The 22,359-nt window shown below is 33.9% G+C and overlaps 1 protein-coding gene across 1 annotated transcript in view; it reads right to left on the bottom strand.

Moving 5' to 3' along the window:
* Positions 1–16,883: 16,883 nt before the first annotated feature.
* Positions 16,884–22,359, bottom strand: part of LOC145695082 (uncharacterized) — a 398,134-nt gene continuing 392,658 nt past the window's right edge. Inside the window, exon 3 of the mRNA XM_081771960.1 lies at positions 16,884–20,139. Coding sequence (XP_081628086.1) covers positions 20,071–20,139 — 69 coding nt within the window. The 3' untranslated portion in view covers positions 16,884–20,070. The remainder of the gene's footprint in view (positions 20,140–22,359) is intronic.

The raw sequence follows: 22,359 nt of genomic DNA, 5'->3' as shown, positions 1-22,359 counted from the left end.
AGCAAACGAAGTGACAAATCCCGTTTATTAGTATCTGAACAATGTCATGTCAAAGAATGAAACATTTAGAAACATCAAATCCATCCATTCTCTTGGTTAGTAGTAGCTGTGGAGGCCAAAACAAGAACAATATTATGAGAATCATGATTCATACTTAGTTTTGGAATGCTCCTAAACCCATGAATGCTGAAAAAAATGCTTCTTGCTAAACATACCTACATTTCCTTAGATATGTCAGGTTCTTTCGACATTTCATCATAAGATATCTCTTTTCAAGAAACTATTCCTTTTCCTAAAGAATTTTATAATATATTCAGTAAACATATCTATATTCATTTGGCCAGTTCAAGACTGGAAGACCAAGTAATCGTGTTTACAGAATTATAAACCATTAAATACCATTCAAACAGGAACAAGCGTTCGACTTTTGGAAGCAAAACAATTTAGTTTAAAACTTATAACTTTCGGTGGAACCATTTCATTACAGTGACTCTGTTTTTTTTATTTCGCTACTGAGGAGAGAACGCAATGAATTCAAGAGTGCTCTGGCAGCAACAAATACCAATTAAGAAAGACTGTAATGAACCTCAAGGGAACTGTACCTGTGTTAATCTTGAACGCCCTGTATATAGTGTGTAGAAACTTCACTCAAAAGGAATGATTGGATCTGTGAAGTTCATTATTCAGTTGAAACTAGTGATGAGCGTAAGAGCCTTGGTCTTGCAGTTTTTGCAAGAGTGTTGCATGCAAGACCAAGACCAAGACCAAGGGGTGTAAGACCAAGACCAAGACTCTTGCTCAAGAGTCTTGCACAAGTACTGGTACAACTTGATTTCTTTTTATATAATGTAAAAAGGAAGGGGGGAAAATATTACATCTTTCACTTGAATTTCTTGGCTTCAGTAAAAACGTCATAGGAGTGAATGTGTTCCCAGTAATTTATGCAATCCGTGTGAGTAGATCTGCCCTCTAGCATATAGCTACAATATGTTGTTTTCTTAATCGGATGTTTGCGTTTCCTGTAGTTATTACTTGTTTTCAAGCCACACAGGTGTCATCTTGCGCCATGTTTTTTTGGTGAACAAACACACTGTGCGTGGGTTTTCTGAGGTTTTCCGCTTCTTCTTCCTTTCTTCATTTCATCATTTCAGTCGTTTCTCATCATCACCGTCTTCCTTAGCCTTGGTGCATAAGCGTGGGACGTTAAACTAGATATTTCATTTCATTTCAAAGCATATTAGTGGTGTTCTTCCAAAACTAAAGAGAAATATAATATTGAACATCGGTAATTCCGTACACCATAGGTGCAGACTACATGGATAGGGATGGCCTTGGTTCCGAGGCTCAAGCATCCGTTGGAAATTTTTAATGTATGCTCATAATAGTTAGGTGGCTTAACGTCAATATAATGCCGAATCGTGCAAAATGTGATACCAACATGCCACTTTCAGGGGTCATGTGTACTTATGTAAGGACAAAATATGGATATAGACCCAAACTTCTGGGGACGTGGTTTGCCTGGTATGACGTCATCAACATGGTCGCCAGCTGAATTAATTTCCTTAAATTAAAAAAATAATAACTTGGCTACTGTTCAACATAGAAACTTCGTTCGTGCTTTATTTGTGAGAACATACTCCAGGTCTTAAATTATGTAGAAAATATCTTATATATATGGCCGCCATTTTTAAAAATGGCGTCTCAAAGTGAAAAGAAAGAATTAATCGAAAACAATTCTTGCGTTTAACGGTGAATAACTATTAAACGAGTACGAATTCACAAAAACACTTTGAAATAATCGAAATCCTGCGTTTCAAGAGCTTTCAAACAGCAATTATATCATTGCTTTATCTCTAAAACTAACGGAGATATTTCATTTTTGGTAATGCTAAGTGGAACACTATAAAAATAACATATTGTCAAAAGATGCCAGATTATAGTAGGTAGATGACTCAGAATCCTGCAAAATATGTTACCAACATGAAACTTTCAGGAATAACGGGTACTTACGTAAGAGAAAAAACTTAATTTGCAGCTATGACAAGAATAATTGAGTCTGAAGCAATTCAACAGTGTTCTTTTTTAGTAAGAACATTGACCATCACAAGCAAAAAGTGCTGTACAACTAAGTGTCAGATTTGCACATTTTCAGGAATGGGTGGAAAGTGGTTTACAACCACATTGCACAAGTTCCTGGCAGTGTTTTGATGCATCTGGCAGCTGAGTGCAAAAAGGTTCATACACATCATTCACTTCTCTCCAGCCCCAATGTTGAGGATCTGGAATAATGAGAACTGGTTTACACTACTGCGACCATATGAAACCAGCTCGTAAAATTGCACGTTTGGTTTGTTCAAAATGTGCTGCTTCTGTAGGGGACACACTCTCAATAGTTCGGCTCTTCTTTTTCATTAGAAATTTCCTACATTCATTTACAGTTTGGGTGGTGCTATTACGGTCATACCAAAGAACTGTAAAATTGTTGAACTTTCTCGAAAGCAGATTGCGAAATACTAGGTGGACAAGAAGACAACTCCATAAATGCTTTATTAACGTCAAGATGTTTCCGCCAGACGTCCCATGCGGTTTTCTTCCCACATTCTGCAAAGGCAGAGGTGTTATCGCAACCATTGGATGCGTTTAAGAAAATAAGGCCAATACACATATGTATTCCAAGATTATCCACATACTGATAGATGGGAAGGTACCTGTGATTTTTTCCAACACCATACTCTGTAGCTTTAATTCGTTAAATACATGAACGGCAATTACCACATCAGAACCGACCATAATCGAGCTATGGCCGTGCTGACTGGCATGTCTTGCAAACAGTAACATGCGTGTGTCAGCCTCCTCATGATCACAGGGAGAAAGAAAAGAGATATCAAGACTGGAATTACGAGATACTCCACAGCCATTGGAGAAAGTAATAGTCTTCTCTTGTGGTATTTCAATTTCATTCACACCACTAGCAAGATATCTGAAAAGGTCTGATTTATTCTCAGCGTTTTGTAGAAAAATAGGCCAGTTTCTAGGAATACCTGGTGATCCGCTTCCTTTACTCGTGGTCCACTACCACGCTTTCTCCGCTCGCTCAATTTCAAGCTACGCTGCATGTAAACGTCGAAGATAACATCTACTCTTTCAAACTTGGACAACATCGCTGCAATATAGGGATAAAATATTGTGTCTCTGTGTTCTTTGAATGTCTGCTGGAGGAGCGGTTTCAGCATGTGGACTATCGCTGGTCCATCCACAATTATGCATGTAGCGATTGGCTCCACGTGTTGAGAATCTCCACAATTTTCTAAGCATGTGATGATGTCAGATTTTTTGGCTTTGCGGAGAGTTCCATCTTCTGATAGTGATGGAGGAAACTCAAGGTTCTCTTGTGTGAAAAAGTCAGAAAGGTCACTTTCTCCTGTCTGACATTCTATGAATAGGCGGCTAAATAGAGCACATTCGTTTTTTAGGACTGTCACTTTCTCCTGTTATTTTGTTACTTTTCGTACAGATAAATCGAATGGAAGAAGGCTGTTCCTAGGAATTTTGTCATAAATTAACTTCTTACGTCCCACAAGGTGATCCTTCACGTAAGTGTTCTTTGCCGAGGGGTTCAGCAATGCAAACCCAACGTACTGCATCATCATCGGCTACAATTCCATTCGATGGAGAGAAAATAACATTATCTTCTTGAGTGAATGGATTTCGATCATCTCGCTGGAATACGTCCATTAGCTTTTTAACGTCTTGGAACAATCGCTTGTTAGCGGCTGGCGTGTCTTCATGGTGGACTTCGATGTCATTATTTATGGTGCTGCATATACCACTGTCATTCTGAAACTGATGAACCAGGTTCATGATAACGGGTCCCGAAAGGAACCACTTCAACAGAGCTCCGGGATTGTAAAACAACCCAACGGCGCTCCCATCACCCTTCAGATCTTTATTACACTGTTCATGCATATGATCATGCGATATACATGTGTAGGGACGTCCACTTGTAGAACCAACAAATCCCCCCTGCCGAAATTCCTCAAAAATAGATGGATGTTTTGTCCTTAATTCTTGCAAAGTGTTGATGAAAACTGGCATCTACCTCGCATAATGTGTATGATCAGTAGAAAACATCCATGAACGTAACAACTTTAGTGAAAGGATAAACTTTTCAAAATTTACTGCCCGAATGCTGTGGAGAAGAAGGAACAGTAAAGACTCCAGCTGAAACACTGTGTATCAGTATTTGAACTGGTAGGATTCATTCAGACGAACTGTAATCCACTCCTTAAAAAGTCGGTTGCTTATCACTCTTTGTAGACAAACTATTTTGATATGCTTGTGTTAGAAGTAGATACAGTGTTACGTATGTAACCTCGTGTGCATAGCTCGTTCTTTCAACATGAATACCTCGAAGACACTTCTCAGCTTTAACAGAAGTGAGGACCTCTGATTCTGAAAGAAGTTCTGCCCATCCACTCCCTGTGAGTCATTCCCCTAGCATTTTTCAGCACAGCCATTTCAATGTGAAGTGCACCCATCATTAAAACCATCTTGTCTTCTCCGTACACATCACTCATGGACCACTGCACCTGTTTCGCAATAGCATACAATAGTTGATCACATGTAATCAGAGGTATCTGGCCTGAATTTAATGACAACAGTGCTTGCTTAATGATATCAAAGCAATGACGAACGACTGCCGGTGATGTTATCGAATCATACAATACGGGAAGTAATACACACGCACTCTTTGATGGAGGAAGAATGTCAGCATCTGTAGAATAGAAAACACTCCGCGCAATATGCTGAATGGTTTCAGAACTTTCGAGATCAATTTCTCGTATCATTTGCAGCCACTTGTCACAAAAGGATTGTGCTCTGCACTAAACGTTAAAATTTCATTTTCAAATGCAGTGATTTCAGCAGTTTTCCTCACTGATGTTGTAGGGATGTGAGTGTACCAATCAGGTAATGAGCTAGTGATGTTCTTTGTCCATTCCTTATCACTTACCAACAAATGGGGAGCACTGTCATCGTCGGGCACTTTTTGAATTAATGAAATGTTCGAAGATGAATTATGATCGATATTATCTATAGCAGCACAGATAAACCTATTTGGAACCAGACCAGGAGGATACACGGCATTCTGGTCCTTAAAATAGTGACAAAGTTTATCGGTTAGTGCTGCTGATACTTCGCGAATTCAATCGCATGATACACATAATCCAAGTTTGTTTAGTCGTTCTATAAAGCCTTTCTTCCGTGTTTTCGTGTGAATAATCAAGCCTATGTACAGTGGAAAGGGAGTTTCATTTTTCAGAGAATGACGGGTTTTCACTTGACACTTATTATTTCGTCTCTGCTTTATGCAGTTGAACTTAACTAGTTGAGATAGCGATAATGCTGCTGTACTCGCATCCACACATTTCTCATTTGAAATGTTTGGCCCTTCCAGAACCATTCTCATAAACGTTGTCAGCACTACAAGAACGGACTCCATTTGGCTCTTGCTGGTGAAATGTCCATTAAATTTTGGGGTAGATTTGAAAATGTGGGTCCTTAGAATAGATGCTGCTCTAGCAAAGGACATTCCATCCTGTTCAGAGCTATATATACATGCTCTGTGAACAGCATCTCTCACATTAGACTGATAAATAACAAGAATATCTTTTCCTTTCTTTACTTCTATCAGCTCAGGTATATAGGTTAGAATTCTCTCCCGAAGCCTTGAGCCGTACACCGTCTTCTCTGCATCAGCAACGCCAAGTTCGGTCAGGCGACGAATTACAAGTCTTTTAATATCAGCTACTTTGAACACTGGGAGCCTTTCTGACTGCAGCGCATCTTGAAGATGGGAAATCACTTCCGATAGCACCATCCCATATATTAATGCAAAATTTTCTTCTTCAATGCTCTTCCTGTTACTTGCTACTTTACGTACACGATTGTATAACTGAGCCAAACATTTTTTATGATATTTAGCTTCCGTAGCGACCATATCACCGCTGCTAAGTTTTGCCAATAACTTAGTGTCACAAAGTAACAGCCGCATCACGAACTCGGTTACTTAATTCAAGAGTACGAACGTTGACCAGTGCATCAGATGTGGCGTCTGCATCACAGAAGAAGCAGATGCACTTGACGTCACCTGCATGGAACGTTGAACGAGTAGATGGGGCACTATCAACGATTTCATCTTCGTGTTTTCGCTTTTTTGCTATTATCCTCTGAACTTTGCTTCGGTCGAATCTGTTTCTGCACGTCTTATGAAATTTACCCTCATTTCTGATAATGGTTTCCTCGAGCCCACTTCCGTCATCAAGTAATTCAAGGCGGATGTTAGATGGAAGTCCACCGTTTCCTTGATATGATAGTAAATCATTACACAAAGTCCTGTATCCGGCGCCAACGTCTGATCTTTTGGTTTTCGCTCGACACACGAGTTTTCCAGATGAATGTTCTTGACACACAATACATAGGTTCCAGTTAATAATGTTTTCAGGTCTACCACTCACTACACGTTTCAAATCTTGATCAAGACCGATTTATTGACACTTCTTTCCCTTCGATATGGTTTCTCTGTGAAATGTGTTCCAAACATATCCCAAATGGAAGTTAGCTCAAGGACGAACGTAAAAAGACACAAAAACAAATAAAACTATTAATTTTGTAATTGTTAATGACATTGATACAACAATGATAAATATGCCGTTTGAAAGCTCTTGAAACGCAGGATTTCGATTATTTCAAAGTGTTTTTGTGAATCCGTACTCGTTTCATAGTTATTCAACGTTAAACGCGAGAATTGTTTTCGATTAATTCTTTCTTTTCACTTTGAGACACCATTTTTAAAAATGGCGGCCATATATATAAGATATTTTCTACATAATTTAAGACCTGGAGTATGTTCTCACAAATAAAACACGAACGAAGTTTCTATGTTGAATGGTAGCCAAGTTATTATTTTTTTAATTTAAGGAAATTAATTCAGCTGGCGGCCATGTTGATGACGTCATACCAAGCAAACCACGTCCCCAGAAGTTTGGGTCTATATCCATATTTTGTCCTTACATAAGTACACATTACTCCTGAAAGTAGCATGTTGGTATCACATTTTGCACGATTTTTCCACTAAGCCACCTAACTAATAAAATTAATATCGAAATAACATTTTCATGACATTGACAGAAACTTAGTGCATGTGACCACAAGTTTGATTTCATGGGCGGATGCTTATACGTTGAATGATTGTTTATCAATATAACTTCTAGTCTCCTTAGGTATACGGCACATCGACGATTGGGCGATATAACATTATACAACAATAAATAATCCATATTCACAGGTGAGAATGATTTTGTACAGTTATTTCAAATAACTTGGAGTTTGATACCGTTATTTTGTATTTCTAATATAGATCAAAAGTATTTACATAGGTATATAAAATAGTAACCAAGAAAGTTCTGTCGCTTTTTGTAAAGGTCTGTATTCAATTGCCCCTCACACCGTCTGTTGAATGCGAATGGAGATAAGGCGAAGGTCAATTGTTGGTGTAAAAATATCCAACATGCTACTTAGTTGTGGCAGTTCAGTTACACAGTGAACTTGCTTAAGGACAGAGTGAACATGGGACCTCCACAGAGCGTCATAAGAGCGATATGAGGTAAGAGTTCAAGCTGGGATCAAATGTCGCTGCAGCGGGGCGGAAGATATGCCAGGACTTTAGTAAGGGTATCGTGACTACGCGGGCAGTATAGCGGTGGTTTAACAAGTTTGAAGACAGTGACAAAACACTCGAAGACGCATCACGTGCCGGAAGATCAACACATGCACAAAATGAAGATCTTCAGACAACAATAGAGGCGAACAGTGGCTAGATATGTGAGGAACTGGCAGTACAATTCAGTGTGTGGAGAAACCATTCGGCAGCACCTCCATCAACTTGGAAAGCACTACAAGTTAGTGTCGATGGGTCCCACATGATTTGACTCCGGGCCAGAAGGCAACGCGGACAGACACTTGTGTTTCTTTGCTGTCTCGTCTGAGGAAGGAGCCATTTCTAGACAGAATGTTGACATGTAATGAGAAGTGGGTCCTGTACGAAGCTACACGGCGCTGTCATCATTGGTTAACATCCCATAAACCGGTTCTGAAACAGCCAAAACCAGCACTGCACAAGAAGAAGGTCCTCCTGTGTGTTTGGTGGACTGCTCGTGGCATCGTACATCGGGAACTGTTACCTGCTGGTCAGAGCATCAATGCAACTGTGTACTGTCAGCAGTTGAGCAGTGTTAAAAAAAACTCAATACTCTGGAGCCAGCACTTCTGAATCTCAAAGGGGTCCTCCTGTTACAGGACAATGCTAAGCCTCACGTGGATAGGATGAACCCCGGACAAAATTCTACTCCTTGGATGGGACACTATTGCATCCGCTATACTTCCCGGATATTTCACTGTCCGATTATCACCTGTTCAATTTCTTGACAATCACCTTAGAGAACGCCAAGTCAAATCCCTAGTAGAGCTGCAAAAGGGACTTGATACCTTCTTCGCTTTACGGCCTATCAAATTTTAACGCGATGGAATCCATGGCCTTCCAGAACGTTGGCAGAAGATCATCGATGCTGATGGGAACTATTTTTGATCTTCCAGTTACGTATTAGGCAATATATCGATGTTCGAAGGTGGTGGGTGAAAAAGCGACAGAAATTTCTTGGTTATTTTTATAAATTGAGTTTACGCAAAAGACATAGACAGTTGAGTCGTTTTCAGTTTTCATTCAAATTATTCTAAAATATTACGAGGTTTGATTATAATAAGTAGCTATTCTGCCATTATTGGCAAGTCACTTGCATTATTGCAACTGAGAAGCTTCATTGTTTGGTGGTCCTCAGCTAGTCTCTTCGTCTTGACGTAGGAATTTTCTGTTTTAATATTTTCCTTCAACTACAGTCTCTTTCGCTTCTTCCCTCTCTTTCCTTCCACCATACCCACTAGCACGTCCTTCATAATGCAGTCCCTCCTCAGTCAATATTCCTCTTCCTCCTCTTAACAATATCTAAAATTATTGTTTTTTCCTCTACTGTTACTATTTCTAACACCTTCTCATTCGTTTTCCGTTCAACCCAGCTAATTCTCTCCTTTTTCCTACATGTTCACGTTTCGAAAGCCTGCAATTTTTTAATCGCTTTTGCGTAATGTTCATGTTTCTGTCCCACAGAGTACACATTGGAATCAGTAAAACAAAATCTCAATATTTCATTGAAGTTTGTTCAATACAAAGATTAGCTAATCGTGGTTGAAAAGAAAAAAATCTGACGCCTTTAGAGTGTAAAAAATAATTTTGCAGTTCATGGTGTTTCAATAATCTTTGTCATCTTGATTTTTTTCATGTGTCTCAGGGGTTGCTTCCCAGTTTGGAAACAGTGGAGTCTAGGATCTGTTAAAAAATATAAAATGATTACAAAATGTTGTGATTTATCTTATAAGTAATGAAGCGTCTGCACCCATTGAAAAAAGTAAAGGTCATCGTCTATGTTGTTCACTGTCATCATACGTACACGAAGGTAAACTACATTACATTTAAAAACATACATTGTATTTTCGTTACTATTGAGGCAATGTAGATTTAATTATTCGTTATGTCCAGAGTAAAATTTGCCTATGAAAAGCACAAGACTTCTTAAAAACAAGACTTGCAAGACTCTGGCAAGCAAGAGCAAGACCAAGACTAAGATTTTGTGTGCAAGACCTAGACCAAGACCAAGACCCTGATCTTGGTCTTGCATTTGTTCATCACTAGTTGAAATTATAAAATCTAAATTAAGTAGTATGTCACTCGATTCTTGTAACCATTAATTTCTGCTGTTAGCATTAAATATTACATTTTGAATTATTTCAAAAAACATTAAAATAATGTGGATGAATTTAATTAAAAACCATATTTTTAATAATTATTTCGTAAAACTATTTCAAAATGATCAAGATTTATTGCATATCAAGTTCTATCTCCGGATCAGTGTAAATCAAGTTACATGCATTTTTAAAGATTAATAACTGTGTAAGATTAGTATTGTAGGTTAATATTTTATATCCGTTCTTGTTACTACACAAATTATAGAATGAAAATTTAAAAAGTTATAAATCGAATCGTAAATATATTAGCACAAATATTTTGTTCATTTCTGAGAAAATATTTCTGGGGATATAATTTGTTTTGCGCTTGAGCTCTTCATCTATTCTTTGCTGTCTACATTTATAATAATGCGAATTCTCGGAGTTCTTCATATAGAAAGTTGGTAAATTTCAACAGGGTTACCATCTTCCTATAGCCTCAGAAACCTAGCCAGGATGTTTACACTTTTTAAAAAGTACTATGTATTTATCTACTGTGAAAGGTACATGTGATGAGCCACTATTGATTCATTACTGATCTTAGTATACTTACCATATGTAAACAAACCTGTTATTACAAGATCTTGAAAGTTTTCTTCAGCAACGAAAGCAAAAATCCTGTCGCAGTTTGCGTATGTTTATATGACATGTTTGAAGTTTTTATAACAATTTCATTTCTAGAGAAACTTCGACGCTTTATTCCAATTAACAAACTTGACATATAAATCTTTCTACGAGTTTCTACTTAACAAATCAAACTTGCAGCAAACTTGAATCAAATTTCCTTTGTCATGTGAGATTGATTATTGGTTTCACCGACTTTTGTGTTAGCTCAAAGTACTGTATATGTCTTGCATATAGCAATGTGATGAGATTTAAAACTAAATTTGCGTAGATATACGTGTACCACAAATGAAGAGTGATCGACTGATAAATAAGTCGTTTATTTATTGAATAAAATAATTAAATTAGAAGTTTCTGTTTTACTGAAACACGTGTATTATTTGGGTTAGCAGATTAATAATAACATGAGTTGAGTTAAATTTACGCATTTTCTGAGAGTAACAGCTTATGTATCATGATCACTGAGGCTGAAATTACAGATATTTGGTTCCAACAAGACAACGCACAGCATGGCATAGCTGTTGAGAAATTGGATTGACTATACTGGCATCTGGCCTACACGGTCTCATGGTCTCACTCCACCAGACTTTTATCTATGGGGTTATTTCAAGGGACGTGAGTACAATCCAATGTATTTGACAAGTTGCAACATTCCAACTTTACCGCAACATAGCACATCAGCCTAGAGATTCTCAACTATTATTATTATTATTATTATTATTATTATTATTATTATTATTATTATTATTATTATTATTATTATTATTATTATTATTATTATTATTATTATTAACTTGAGCTTCAATAAAACAATATTTAGAAAACATTGTAAAATAAAGTAGCCAGGAACTGAAATATTGTTTTTTCATTATTTAACTTTACATCCTTAAATTATTTCCTCACTCAATAAATTGTGTTTTTTTAGTTTAATGTACCACGAATATACTCTGAGGTTAAGACTGTAACTTTAATGAACGGTATGATGAAATGAAGAAGGTAGGAGATAAAATGTGACAACCCAGAGAAAACCTCCACACACGGTGCTTGTCCACGAAATGCCACTTGGCGCGATCAAGTCGTGTTTTAACATTATTTCAGAAATGTATAAACAAAAAAACCAATTTAATTTTAAGATTGAAAAGTTACTAGCTTTGTTGATAAAATAATAACTAATGATCAAATTTGAAGTAATTGTGCCTGGAGAAAATAGATTGGCATGTATGTACATACGAACTAATTTGGCAGGCGATATGGGAACAAGTAAGGGTATTTTCAATTTGGCAAACTTTTCCTTTCTTTTAAATATATGCTTCCGTAATAAAAACCAAATATGTATTACGTACACGTATAGTATTAAAGTGTCTCGATTTTGATATATTTTTCTTTTAAAATTACGGTTCTCATTTTCTCAATACAAACAGCGAAACATAACAGCAATACTAAATGTTAAAAGTAATTATTCCAAGATTTATGTGAAGTATTACCTAGAAACTAGGAAATTCAACTATTGTTAAGAATATCTAATTGAACTTGGAAATAATCCAATGTAGTTAACGGAACTGTCTTTAATTAGCTTAGGAAAGGGTAGATTGATGTAGATAACTTAAGCAGAGTAACTAAATTATTTGGGAACAAGTTGGGTATTCAAATTAATCCTTGAATAGTTAAGGGAAGAGTAACTTCCTACAGTATCCTAAGTATCTAGTATCCAGCCACATTATAAATAACAATATTACTTCAAAATAATTGTGCAAGTTTTCTAAGTCTTTCCAATTTGGCTGTCTTAACAGAGCAATACTTCTGACTGATCCTTATGTAAACGAGTTTGTGGAAATCAAGTCTACGAAAGCCTATGTATAGAAAGGGTAGTGTGGGACTTAATTCCCTATTCTAATATTTGCCAAATATACACTGGTGATAATTATATACTATTCTTTTTGAGAATATTATTCAATTTCGCGATACTAATTGCAAGAAACCTTTTGGGCTTCCATTGGAATCCTTTAAAACTATTTCTTTAGTTACTCTTGTAACTTGTCCATAGCTATTCAATTAAATTATTTTGAGCTTTATATATGAGCAAACAATATTTCTATTTCACTTTGCTAGTAACATATGCACGAACAAAATTTTGTCTAAGAACTGAAAGATTCAAATATTTAGAAAGTATCTCCAAATTAGATATAAAGATGTACTGTAAGTATTTAGTTTGGACTACTGGACAACTGTAATATTTTAAAGCCTCTTTGTGTTTTCTTTAAGTAGCAAACTGTAGCGTTTAATAAAATAGTGTGTCAAGTAATAAGTTAAATTATTATCAATAGGTCATAAATTCATGAAACTCAGTTTTGACAATGAAGAGCAACGGAAACTTTGTTTTTCCGAATATATGAGATTTTGCTTTTCGTTTAAAATGTAGTCAGAAACTTCATAGATGTGAATATACCTAAACATGGTTACTAAACGATGTAACTTCGGATGGAGAATATATAAATAATTTATTTATTTTTAATTACTCATGGTCTATTTGGAACAATTGATTCAATGCATCATCATTATCATCATAGGTATTCTGTCATTATTGGCAGCTCACTTGCTGCAACTGAGAAGCTTCCATGTTTCACGGTCTTCCGCTAATCTCTTCGTTTTCACGTACCATTTTTCTGTTTTGATTTTGTCCATGAACTTAGTCTTCTTCGTCATTTCCCTCTTTTCCTGCCACCATACCCTCTAGTACGTCCCTCATGGTACAGTTCTTAGCCAATGTTCAACCAGTTTCTCTTCTTCTTTTTAATAATTTGTTCTTTCCTCCTAAGACCCTCACATTCGTTTTCCGCTCGACCCAGCGAATTATTTCCATTTTTCTCCACACCCATATTTCGAAGGCTTCCAGTCGTTTTCCAACATCTTTGCATAATGTCCATGTTTCTGACCCATACAGAACAATACTCTGCACGAAGCATTTTATGAGTCTTTTTCTGAATTCTTTATTTAAGATCCCACAAAATAATATTTTTTTCTCCTAAAAGCTTCTTTCGCCATTCCTATGCTTGCTTTTATTTCACGTTCAACTTCATATCATCACTAATACTATTATCCAAGTATCGAAAACTAGTCACCTGTTCTATTTCCTCCCCTTCTACTTCTATATTTGATACCGATCCCTTCGTTCCAATTCCAATCACCATGGTTATTGGCTTTCTAATATTTATTTTCATCCCATATTGTTTACAGCCCTTCCTCAAGTTTTCTAACACCGTATTGATTTTCCCTTCAGATTCTGCAACAAGTGCCATGAACCATTCCATATTTGTATAAATCTACCTTGTGCTCGTCAATTGATGGAATTAAATAGTGTTTCTTGTTTCTCTTGTTCATTAAAATTGTTTCAATGAATTAGTGAGTGAAATTTTAGTTAAGTTATATCCCTATACAGTTTTCACAGTTTCTTTGCAGTGATTGATTCGATGTAGGGATATTTAAAATTATAGTGAGAAGCTTTTTTTTCTTAATAACATTACAGCAACAAACAAGAAAAAAAACATATAAATTTTATCCATTTAATTCACTACACTAATCAATAAAATTAATTACTTTTATGATATGACAAAGAAATCACAGCATTTCGCTTAGTATTATACAAGTTACATATTTATATATATATATGTATGTATATTATTTACACATAAAATAACATCTTGTTGGATATGCTAACGAAAATATTGCACTTAACACTAACAATAGTTTCTTTTTCATTATTTTATGCTGTACAGAAGAAAACTCATTCATTAAGTAACATTTTGGTTGTTTCTCAACAAAAATACAAATAATTTATTTTTGTTTTAAAACAATATCTATAAATCTACATTCTTTTCTGCATTCTATTCTTTCTTGCATTTAATGATATTTGTTAATAAACACTGAAAAATTTTGTTTTTAAAAGTTCATTTTTAACTCTTGTGTTAATAATATTTTTATATATAAATATACATGTATCCAAATATATACATGTATATTACATGTATACACGTGTAAAGAAGCTTACAATTTACAGAATGGGGATTTATCGTGTATGTGTCAGAAAAAGTGAATTTCCAATAATTCATTAGCGTTTCCAATAAATACGAAGTTAATCTTCAGTTTTTATGTTTTTGTTTGTTCTACATTCCTTGTTCATCAAGAAAGTACCGTCCTATTTATTGTTTATTATTCATTACAATAGTGATTATCAATTCGGCCCGAGGAAGACCATTCGAAGGCACCTTATCCATTCAATGCTGATAGATTTCGTAGCAAACTCGTATCAAAAGGCACAAACTTGATTTTTCTAATATTTCATTTTATCTTTCCTTCAGAAACAAAAGTACAACACAATATATGCAAATAATTATATGTATTTCAAATAATTTACTTTCCTAAAACCATCATATAGATCTGTAGGAGCTTCAGTTTAATACACATTACTGTTTATTTCTTTTAAAACATAGTGTCTTTAAATTTCAGCAACTGCGTGTAAAAGTTATATGAAACGCACACCTGTTAAAAAATATTTGAGCTGACTTCTCTTTGTGTGTGGTGATACAATTATATAATTTGAGATCTATGCTTTAAAGGTACCTAAGGATATTTTCATTACATTTATGTCAAAATTTACTTCTCAAGGATTGAGTTCACAAGCTTACATTTCAATAGATTCACCTATTCAAGTACTAAAACCTACTTTAAAAAAATATAAATTCCTATATTTTACAATAATAAAAATTGCTCAGTTTTTGAGCAGAAAATCTCAATGTACAGTTTTAAAAATATAAATTCATAATTAAAATTACCAGCTTTCAATATTTTATTTTAAAGAAAAGCAAATTGTAAAGAAATCGTAAAGCAAAATCTACTTCTTATCATTTTAAAACCAACTAATATCATGAAGATGGTAATTCACCTTGAATGGATATAAATGTTCTTTTTGTGTTTGTTATTTTACGTTAGTAACTTTTCCTGTACTACAATCACAATACATTGAGTGAAATTAATGATTTACGATATTGTAATTGATTTGTTTTCAGTTATAATAATTTATCATTGTTAGATGTGAAAACGGTGGTCTTAAAATTCACATTATATTAGTTTTTGTTATCCTTGTACAGAAAAGTAGTAACTTAAGTAAATGTGAATATTTCTCTCAGAAATATGTCAAGTCTTCAATATAGTGCTACTGGACCAATCCTTATGCTCTTATATAAAGTACGGTCCTGGTATTTGTCATTACAATATTACACCAGCATTGTAGTTTTTTTTATATTGTCTTATTTGTGCTTAAGAACTAAAAATCATAATTATATACAGATATTTAGTTTGGTAAACTAGTTGCTCATAAGGTAAAAAGAAAAGAATGTATTTGGTGATTTTGTCCATGCCAGGTGTGATACCTTGTAAATACGACAAGAATTATTTAAAGAAAATGGACTGTGGAAACCAAACCAGTGATTTTTTTAAATAGTTTTGATTTTCACTCATTAATTTTCAATAAATATATAATATTGTTCTTACATTACATGCATGTGATAATTTCACTTATATAATTAGTTGCATTACTTGAAACTTACACAATATAGGGGTTCTTTATTTGTAATCTTCGTAAATCAAAGTGGTATTATACTCTCCAAACATGTTATTACATTAAACATTAATGTAAATCTTACTTTGACACTAGTTCTATGTGTATATGTAGACAGAAACTGTTTATGCCATAAAAAGATATGATAGTCTTCAAATTTGAGAAATAAGAGATACTATTACTTCTATCATATACCTGTTATCTGTAAAGACACAAGTTGTGAAAATAAACAGCATTCTTAAAGGAAAGATATTTAATTATGTCATTATATATTTCGTTTACTATTTAATATAATTTTATTGTACTGAAATGGTAAAAATTAGTAAGCTTTATGAGGTTAATATTAACATTAGGTTCGTTCTATAGTTAGTACTTTTACATTTAATTTGAAATGTTAACAAAATCATAAAAGAAATCGATGATAATTGCATTTCTTTATGTTGGAGTTAACGTCTCGTATCAGGGAAGTCTTGAATTGACAGTTAGCATGGGATCCAAACCAAATGAGTTTCTACCAAGAATTGAATCTATGTCGCTTAGCATCAAAGGTGACAATGTCAAACAATTTTGCCATACCGATTTCTACTGTTTATTTGAAGTCTGATATAACATGCGAAGTGATGTTTCTTTATCGCTGAATTTGCAGACAGCAAAGTAATCATACCATTTGCATTAATGTTAAGCCTTTGACACTTTTTTCCAATTTTAATGGAATATTTTGTTTTCCCTCTCACAGAACAAATCTTCGCAAAAATATTATCATCATATTCCTTTCTATAGAAGTACAATATTTAAAAAAAAAACGAAAGTAAGTGAATTATTCTTCGTATACTTGAATAATAGAAGCTTAAATTAGTTGTTAAAAGGGCAAAATCAATCTTATTTCTTTTCTTTGGCTAAGTAAAACTTAATAAATTTAACTGATTTATCTCTTGTTACTGAGAAGAAATTGAAATCCCAGGGAAGAGCTCTAGCTGCAGAGGAGTGGTATTTTTATTCATCTATATAGATTGCAATGTAACACGTACCAGCACGGTTTTTAGCTGTCCACGAAATCAATGCACTCACAAATGGATAGTGAGCAAAACCATCCACGCAATAAAGTAGCTATGATTGCTCTTAGTGGAGTAAAAAACAGCAGGAAGGGAGGGAGGAGAAAGTTTAGTATCTGCAGAGCTGGAGCATGCAGCAAAATTTCAGGGGGCATTTCAGAGCACTGGAGGAGATTTGAGAGGTAGAAGGGGACGAGCGAAGTGCCAGTAGAGGAGATGAATGATGGGAAATAAGTGTAACTGAATGTGAAAAGATTGAATTTCTTGTTTACTTCAGGATCCTGAGTAGTGTCAAGTTACATTTGCACGAAGTACACGTTAATATTATAGATGTGTGACATGATAATTTAAGATTTCCATAATATTGGGAAAAAGGAAAATAAAATATGTAAATTGGCAAAAATAAAAGTTACAAAATCCAATGGTTTTACTACTTGAGACATTTTTATCTACATTTTTCAAGAATGCAAAATCTTCATATATTCTTTCAGTGTTGCCAGATCTCTACGTGAATTAACGATGTAATCAACCTTCTTAAATAAACCGTCCTATTTTCTAGTGTCCAATAAACATTACGTAAATTTCTTTATAGATCATAGTCTTTACTGTTACATAGTTGGTTTCTTACTTGATTTTTTATTCTTCTTCATTGCCATTATTTATATCCAATATTGTGTCCATCCAGTTATGATCAAAAATAGTAAAACTATTGTGAAATATCCGAGATTAAACGTTGTAGTAGAATAAAATCTTGTATTAAAAGTTTTGTAACACTGAGAGAACAGAAACTTGATTTTAGAAATTAAATAAATCTTTATTACTTATTTTGGAAGAGGTTATTGTCCATTTTCAGCACTATGGCAATATTAACGATGGGTCTTCAGATAATAGACAGTTCTGGAGCACATGAGCTCTTAGCAGGAACCTAGATCTTTCGCAGCAAAGTTGATAACTCTAATCACGAGAAACATAATGAAGCGAGACGGATAACTCTGTAACTGTACTTAGATTATGTCATTGTTAATGATTATAATTGAAAAAACAAGTAAATAGCCCTGAACTGGAAAAGCTTCTTTTGAATTATGACCAGAGCATGTTTTAATTTCCTATAATGGTATATTCATCGAAAGACACCATTGCCGATAATCCATAATAATAAATACTTTAGAACTATAAATATGACGTGAAAAACCATTTAGTTGAAGTCAAAGATAAATATTTCTTTATTTTTTTTTACCATAAATATCATCCGAAAAACGCTTTTTGAAGAGGGCATGGTGCTAGAGTAATTCTAGTGTGAAAAGTTCTTAATTTGATCCCAAGTTTCATGGGTTTGTGATGAATAACATTATCGGGTTTCGTCATCTTTTCTCTTTTTCCTTTGCTATCTTCATTCCATAATTCTTTATGTTATCATTTCTATTTGTCATCCTGCAGGACAGAAACAAGAGACGCTATACTAAAGGTTTCATCTATCCTTATTTGAAAGTATCCCATTGTCGTGTACATCAGGGTAATAACACTATATCTGAATGACAAATCTATTTTGTGCAGCATTGTGTTCCTAAATCTGTCTCGTTTATTCCAGTGTAATGAACTGATAACATATCTTTTAGTGAAAATATAGCAAGCAAACCTACTTTTTAATAAAAAAATATAGCCAGTAAATCCTAATGTGACTGCAATACTATAAAATATCACCATATTTTAGTATTAGTACATGTTTGTGCTTTTCAAAAACGAACAACTTAAAAACCCAAAAATGAAAGTTGGAGTAGATATGAATGATCATAGTTTAAGTGATATCCAAAAGTTTGGAAACAGAAATTTATTTTTAGCATTCATTGATTTGAATACTTGCTCAAATTTGAGAAAAGTCAAGTCAAACTTAGATTGAGTATTTCCTTTCTTTGCGCTCAAGTATTTTTTTTAAAAAGAAATAATGTACGTGTGCATTGTTTCTAGATGTTACGTTTCTTTAGGCTTAAACACAAATGTTGCTACAAATGTGAAAATTTACATGTAGAAACTACTATAGTCTACTTTTTTTAAAAGTTAAATAAGATTCTAAATTTAGATTCACAATACCAAAACATATTCCTAAAAAAGTAACTCAATATTATTGAAAATTAATAGTTAAATTATCGAACATTAAAGAAATGTTGTTAAATCGATCGTATGGACCGTGCCAAAATACCTTCCTTTAATTTCTTTGTTTTTTATGTATTTTTAACCCTTTGAATCGTGAAGAAAGTAAACACTAGTCTTTTTTATTTTCTCCCCATTACTTCAATTTTAAATGTACTTTAAATAGTATTAGTTAATAACAAAATACAACGTGTTCACATTACCCAAACAAAAGTTGACTTATATATGTATATACATTTACATGATAACACCATTTGTTTGATTTTTAAAAGTATTTAGAAAACAAACACACAGTGTATCTTCATATGTCCTTCCTTATATTAACTTGTTGCGGAAAAGCAATTGCAAAGTGAACTCAGCTGTTTTTATGATATATAATATCTTTATCTCATTTTAGTCTTATGTAATAAAAGATTTCTTCACCTTAATAGTATAATTACTTCATAATTGATATTATTATTCTCATATATACATATCTGAGTCACTGTCTCACCTATTGTATTGTAGAATATGTGATCAACAATAATTCTCTAACACATGTAAAACTCTTTTTTTTAATATTCACCACGAAGGGTCGTTCAAGAAGTCTTTCTTCATTTTTTTTCGAAAATTTTTATTATCATAATGTTTTTACTATCTTCTATGTTTTGTTTCTTTTACTGGTTCCTTCATTGTTGACGTCTTCTTTTTACAGCACCATTTAGTTCATTTTTCTCTCGATATTCTTCAGGAACAGATTCATTCCTCCTCAGATGCATCCGGAAGCAGTGTAGCCTTATCACCATATTGAAGATCAGTAGCGATTTTCTGTAAAGAAATATTCATCAATTAATATATATACACTCTCCCGGAAAAATAATATATATCTATATCTATATCTATATCTATATATATATCTATCTATCTATCTATCTATCTATCTATCTATCTATATATATATATATATATATATATATATATATATAGAAAAATTAATAAAGTTAAAACAAAGATAGAGTAATGATTTGACCCAGAATTTTGTAATGAATTCTGTGATTCCATGCATCCATAGGCACCACCTTTTTAAGTTTCTCAACGTGTACTCACGCTTCAGCACTAACGCCTCATATTAATAATAATAATAATAATAATAATAATAATAATAATAATAATAATAATAATAATCTTTTAGTACATTTAATAGACCAGTGGTTCTCAAATTCTTCCTTAGAGACGGCAAGGAATATCAAAACCTGAAGATGCTCATCACCCTGCATTGCTTATTGATTTTCGCTATAGTAAAGGAACCCGTACTAAAAGTGAACATAGTAAATCAGATTATAACTTTTACAAAGCCAATTTTGAGTAGTTATATAGGGAAGTGGCATTTTCTAACTGGGAAACGGTAGCTAATAGTTCTTCGGCTGACGAGGCCGTTGATGTTTTTTTTTTTATAAAATAATGAATGATATTTTTGACAAGTATGTACCACATAATAAAATTAATAAGAAATACCCTGTTTGGTTCACACCTGACATAATCAAATTGATAAAGAGTAAAGAGTATGATCGAAGAAAATGGAGACAGCGAATCGGGGATATTACGTATCATTCAAATAAATTTAAAGAATTACGGGCAACATCTAAACGGGAAATTTCAAGCGTTCATGAAAAATACGTAAGCGATTGCGAATCAAACGTTCTTGAAAATCCATTTTTTTTGTGCTTACGTTAAAAACAAAAAAAAAAAAAAAAACTAATTCCGACAGCACAACACTGAATTACGAAGAACGTCAATTAAATACCGAAATGGATATCGCTAATGCATTTATACAACACTTTCAAGTTTCATATAATAAATCTGATTATGATCTTGAGCCTTTATCACATCATGGTAACTCTGATATGCTTAATCAATTCACATTTTCTCCTATTGAAGTCGAAGAAGTAGTAGATACTATCAAGCGACTTAGGCCTCAAACTTCCCCAGGACCTGACAAAATCCCATCGTATATAATTAAGGGTTGCTGCCATTTACTTAAACATCCATTGCAGGTCATGTTTAATAAATCACTAGCTAGTTCTCACTTCCCAACAAAATGGAAAGTTGCTGATACGTATCTGTCCAATTCCTAAAGCCAGTAGAAATAATACTGATGTAAAAAGTTATAGACCAATAGCTATAATCTCTGCACCTGCTAAAATATTTGAAATTCAGACAAAAATTTATTTCCATGTCTCTCCTATTATTCCGCGAAGTCAACATGGATTTCTACCCAGAAAATCAACAGTAACTAATCTTGCCGAGTTCACTCACTTATTAGCAAGAGAAATTGATAATAAAAATCAAGTTGATACAGTTTATACAGACTTCAGTAAGGCGTTCGATGTTATTAATCACGATATTCTTCTTAGTAAGCTGGTAACATTTAATTTTTCTCATACCTTACGTAAATTTTTATCGTCATATCACCGTGAACGCAGACATCGTATTCGCCACAATAATGTCCTAACCACTGAACTTTTAGTTCATTCAGGTGTTCCGCATGGCTCGAACTTAGGACCTTTGCTGTTCCTCTTATATATTAATGATCTACCTGAAGTAATTAAGTAACAAAAACTGTTATATGCAGATGATTTAAAAATATTACCGGGTCATACATCCGAAAAGAGACTGCATTGATTTGCAAAATGACATCAGTGCACTTCATGAGTGGTCTGAAATTAATAAGTTACCACTAAACATTGAGAAGTGCAGTGCAATATCTTATACAAGAAAAAGAAATTACATGAAATTTGAGTATCATATTAATGACATACAACTGCAAAGAGTTGACCAAATAACTGATCTTCGCGTATCAATAAGATCAAATCTCTCGTTTGATATTCACCTAAATCGAATTGTAAATGAGGCTTACAGAAATCTCGGATTTGTAATGAGACTTGGAAGTGAATTCAATAACACTAATGTTCTAAAAATTCTGTATGATATATATGTACGTACCAAACTGGGATACGCGTCCATAATATGGAATCCTAGTGCACAAAA

This window comes from Thermobia domestica, chromosome 9 (genome assembly GCF_964235325.1).
Source record: "Thermobia domestica chromosome 9, izTheDome1.hap1.1, whole genome shotgun sequence".
Lineage (NCBI taxonomy): Eukaryota > Metazoa > Arthropoda > Insecta > Zygentoma > Lepismatidae > Thermobia > Thermobia domestica.
This window is presented reverse-complemented; position numbering and strand designations above follow the sequence as displayed.